Source organism: Nannospalax galili, unplaced genomic scaffold (assembly GCF_000622305.1).
Source record: "Nannospalax galili isolate Female #2095 unplaced genomic scaffold, S.galili_v1.0 scaffold11298, whole genome shotgun sequence".
Classification (NCBI taxonomy): Eukaryota; Metazoa; Chordata; class Mammalia; order Rodentia; family Spalacidae; genus Nannospalax; species Nannospalax galili.
In genome coordinates, this window is record NW_008340842.1 from 16650 (window position 1) to 21900 (window position 5251).

General features: G+C 38.8%; 1 protein-coding gene across 1 annotated transcript in view; it reads right to left on the reverse strand.

The window, feature by feature from the left end:
* Nucleotides 1-5251, reverse strand: part of Sgtb (small glutamine rich tetratricopeptide repeat containing beta) — a 19022-nt gene that overhangs the window by 11815 nt on the left and 1956 nt on the right. Inside the window, exon 2 of the mRNA XM_008835805.2 lies at nt 141-245. Within this exon, the coding sequence (XP_008834027.1) occupies nt 141-245 (105 nt within the window). The remainder of the gene's footprint in view (nt 1-140; nt 246-5251) is intronic.

Genomic DNA, 5251 nt, shown 5'->3' on the forward strand with positions numbered 1-5251 from the left:
TCATTTCTTTCTTTGGTTTACATTTATCCTCTTACTATTACAGAGGGTACAGTATTAAGCAGGAAGTTCAAAATCAAGCCATTAAAACCAGCATATCTCATGCTACTTAGTAATACTTTAAGCATTTTTCCAGAACTTACCCCATCCTTCCATAAGCTTTGCTGTATTTTGAATCAATTGCTATTGCTTTCTCGCAGTCCTTAATTGCATCTGTGTAGTGACTTAATTTGCTCTGAGCAGCAGCCCTATAAGAAAGAGACATTTGAAACCCATGCCTCTGGTTTCTGTAGGCATCAACACTCAGTGCAAACCCCCAGCATACATACACATAATTAAAAATGAAATAATTTAAACAATAATCTTAACAATTTTTTTTAAATTATGAGGAGCCAGGCATGGTATTGGGTATCAAACCCAGGCATCTACACATGTTAGGCAACTGCCCTACCACTAAGCTACATTCCCAGCCCTGTTATGTCACTTTAGTCTCTTTTAATTTAACAAGCATATGGAAAAGAGGAACATAACAGAAAATGCTCTGATCTCCATCTTCCCATATGGACAATAAGGAACAGAGCCAGGAGGCACCAACTCAGAAAGAGATGAGGGGGGAGGGAAAGTGACTGTGTTTTGGTCTTTTTGTATTTTTATTTCTTTACTACTTTGTGTGTGTGTGTGTGTGTGTGTGTGTGTGTGTGTGTGTGTGTGTGTAAGGGTGTGACATGTGTGGAAGTCAGAGAACAACTTGTGGAAGTTGTTTCTTTCCTTCTACCATGTGGGTTCTAAGGATCAAATTCAGACTGTCAGGCTTGACAGCAAGCACCCTTACATGCTGAGACATCTCACCAGCCCTTAGGTGTTCAATTCTGACAGCTTTAGATCACAAATGGTAAGTTATGGTGTACATGGAGTTGTACATCTCACAAAAGGAAAGGGATAGGCAGCTGAGCCACAAAGGTCAGGAAAAAAAAAGCAAAGCTGACTCTCCTGCAGAACATCAACACATATATGTTTATACTGTATAACAATGTGCCTGCACTCTGCCTCTGTCTGGTCCTGAGGCAGAACTAACAAACATCAGGACAATGCAAGAACACTGGCCATGCTTGCAGACACCTTTGCATACCCCACCTTATTAGAACAAAAAGCATAAATATAATTTGCATTCTATTTTTATAGAAAATAAGGCAGAAGTCACAGACACCCTACATTTCACCAACCACCCTTAAATAAGTTACGTTTTGGTTTTTTTTTTTTTGCTTTGTTTTTGATTGTGGAAGTGGTTATCTATTTAATTTGTTTTCAGTTTTTTGTTTGTTTTGTTTTGTAGAAGATCTCACTCTATAGGCCAGGCTGGCCTCAAAGTCCAGGAAGCCTCAACCTAAGTATCCTCCTGCCTCCATCTCCATAGTACTGGGACTATATGTGTGCACCACCCGTGCTGTGGTGTGCTTTTTTTATTTATTTACTTATTAATTTCTTTATTGAGATGAGGTCTTATTATGTAACCCTGGATGGCCTGAATTTTCTATGTAGACCAGACTGGCCTCAAACTCATAGAGATATACCTGCCTCTGCCTCCCAAGTACTAGGATTAAAGGCATGGCCCACCACATCTGGCAACACTGTTTTGAAAGAAATATTTAAAGTCTAGTACTAACAAGTTCTTTGTATATATTTTCACTACTCACAATGTACTTTTTAAAACGTATTTGAACATTTTGTCTGCATGTGTGTAGGTATGTAATGCCCATAGAGGCCAGAAGATAGTGCTGGATCTCCTGGAACTGGAGTTTCAGCTAGCTGTTAACTGCCATGTAGGTGCTGGAAACTTAACTTAACTGGAGTTTCAGCTAGCTGTTAGCTGCCATGTAGGTGCTGGAAACTTAAGAGCAGCCAATACTCTTAACAGCTGAACCATTTCTCCAGCCCCTCACAATTCACTTTGAAGTTGTTAGTATCATGTTTATATCATGTTTATTTTATAAGTGAAGATGAAGAAACTAATGCTTACAAAGGATTGGTGACTGCCCAGGGTCATACAGCAAGTAAGTAGTAGAATCAATATTCATAGACCAAATTCAAACACTAGTGCACTGACTGTAGGCTGCTACTAGAAAAACAGAAGAGCAAAATCATGGGGTCCCTATTCCCCACTTTCTCAGCTAAGATGGGTACAAGGTGCTACTAAAAATATTCTTTACAAACGTCTGATGAATCTGCATTTTATTTTCTTTTACTTATGTGTGTGCAAGTGTATGTGTGTGCATATGTACAGGGAGCCCAGAGGAAAAGGGACCATCAACCTTGTTTTTTGAAACAGTCTCTCACTGGCCTGCAGCTGGCCAAGTAGGCTCAGCAACTGGGGAGCATGCCCCAGGGTTCCATCTACTTCTGCTTCCCTAGCACTGAGATCACAAGCATGTCCTACCACACCAGTCTTTTTTTTAAAGTGTGGGTTCTGAGGATCACACTCAGGTTTGCATGCTTCCACGGCAGGTACTCCTCCCCAGGCCCTACTTCCGCGTTTTAAAACTATGCTCTCCAACCTGAAATGTCTTCCACTCTCCTCTGTCTATTCAAGTTCACGTCTTTCCAAACCACTTCCAACTCTAGTTGCTTAGCACCCAAGTGGGTTTCCACACAAATTCCCCGCAACAGGCTCCTTCTCCTTCTTGTATACCTTTTATTCCATTTATTGCCTTAAGTTCTTCAACCATCCATCCCAGAAGCAAGAGTCTATTAGAAACAAACTCAGCAATGACTTTATACAACAGAAATAGTTTGTGTAGGAACAGAAGACAGAAATCGCTGTTTGTTGCATACTATAAGGAGCCTAAAGGTGTTTTAGACAGACACTCATCATCTGTGGTTTTATGGACAAGGCTATTAACATGGATGTCTAGTTGCTTCAACATTATTGGAAATGTTCTGTATTTCTTTTATAGTTCTCCATTTATCAAACAAAACTGTCTGAATTCCTGTGAGGCACAGCGCTACCTGCTACTGGAGATACAGCAGATATAGGTCACATCTCTGCCCTCCACCATAAGAAAGAAAACAAATATGCACATAAGAAAAAAACATAGGCTAAACCTGTGTAAGCACTACATAAGTGGTAAATGCTAGATACTCAGGAAAAAAAGCAAAAAACAGGCTCTCGAAGAAGGGTTCAAGTTTTCCTTGTATCTAAGGTGAACCTGAAGAATCAATAGGACCCTTAAAAGGCAAAATAGAAGGCAAATACCAGAAAAGACACACAAAAGAACTGTGCCAAATGATCATTTCCTGACGAATAAAAAAATCACTTCTATAAAAAGTAATCTATAGTTCATCTTAGTGCACTCAGTACGTGAAAAATATTTTAATTAGTTTTACACTGTGAAAAGGAGTATTTGGAGCACGGTTTAGAGCTGCGATTCTGAGCCTCCAATTCTTAACAGTCAGTCGGCTAAGAAAAATGGAAAGGGGAAATTGGCAAGGCTACAGGCTGCTGAAATATTTATAGTGACAACAGTCTCATAATAAATAAACAACCCCAAATTATCCTAAAGCTTTATTCAGAATTTGTTTTAGGTATACAAATAAACCTTTCTAATTGTCTAATATTAAACAGCACATTCTATTACTGAACTCCTCAGGGAAAAGATCCTATTTAAATGCAAAAGCAAAGCATACTTATTAATTTCAATTTAACAGTAATTAAAAGCAAATAGACACTGCCAAAAATCTCTAGCACAGTAGTGGTAGATAGACATAATATTATTAGTGAATTCTAACCTCATGAAAAAGGAACTATTTACTCAGGCTCCCATATTCCACATATAACAATAAGTATATTGCTTACTGTAATCTATAAATAAGCAATTTATAGCAATATTTCTATCTGGTCATAACATCTCATGAGACTCAAATTTATTTTCAAAGGTTCATCTACTAAATTAAAACATTATGTATAGCCATCTGATTACAAAGAATGTCACTCAAATATCAAACCATAGCATGAATAATTCAGCCTCCCCAACTTATTTTTGGTTTTTCTGTTTTTCTAGGCTAGAGTGTTAGAACACATTAGATGTTTTTATATATGTGTAAAGAAAGAAAATGGAGGTTTCTAGTATGACCAATTCAAATCTTTTTGTTTTGTTTTGTTTTTTGAGACAGGGCATCCCTGTAGCTCTAGCTGACCTGGAACTTACTATGTAGACCAAGCTGACCTCGAGCTCACAGAGATCTGCCTGCCTCTGCCTCCCAAACGTTGGAATTAAAGGCATGTGCCACCATGCCCTGCTTACCAATTCAATTAATTTTTTTTTTATTTTTTAGTTTTATTTTTATGTGTATGTGTGTATTGCCTGCATGTAGGTAAGTGCACCCTTGTCATGCAATGCCCATGGAGGTCAGAAGAGGGTGTCAGATCCCCTGGGACTGGAGTTACAGATAGTTGTTAGCTGCCATGTGGGTGCTGGGATTTGAATCCGGGTCTTCTGCAAGAACAACCTATGTTCTTAACCACTAAGCAATCTCCCCAGCCCCAACCAATTCAATTTTTTTTATAGACATAATCCTTCCACAGAGAACTATAAATTAAAGATAAAACCAGAAGTTTAGACAACAGAAGTAATTTCTTCTTTCTTTTTTTAAGTTAAAATTTTATCTATTTGTATATGTATGAGTGTTCTGTCTGAATATAAGTACACCCTTGTCATGCAATACCCACTGAGTACAGAAGAGAGCAGTGGATCCCCTGGAACTCAAGTTACAGATAGTTATTAGCCACCATGTGGGTGCTAGAAACTGAACCCAAGTTCTCAGCAAGAACAGCCAGTGCTCTTAACCACTGAGCCATCTCTAATGTCCCTCTTTTTCTTTCTTTTGTTTTGTCTTTTGAGGCAAGGTCATGCTGTAAAGTCCAAATTCTGTATAACTCAAATTCATATTTCTGCCTCAGCCTACCAAGTGCTGGGATTATAGGTATATGCCACTATGCCCAGCTAAAAAGTAATTTCATTACTACTTGGGGTAGGAGATCACTAACCTTTTGTGCAAACAGAGATAGCCTTCTTTCAAGCATTAACAGAAAAACTGCTTAAGAAATGACATAAGCAGCCAGGCATGGTGGTGCACACCTTTAGTCCCAGTACAGAGGCAGGCAAATCTCTGGGACTTCAAGGTCAGCCTGGTCTACATAGTGAGTTCCAGGCCAGCTGGGTCTACAGGGAGACCCTGTGTCAAAAAGATTAAAAAAAAA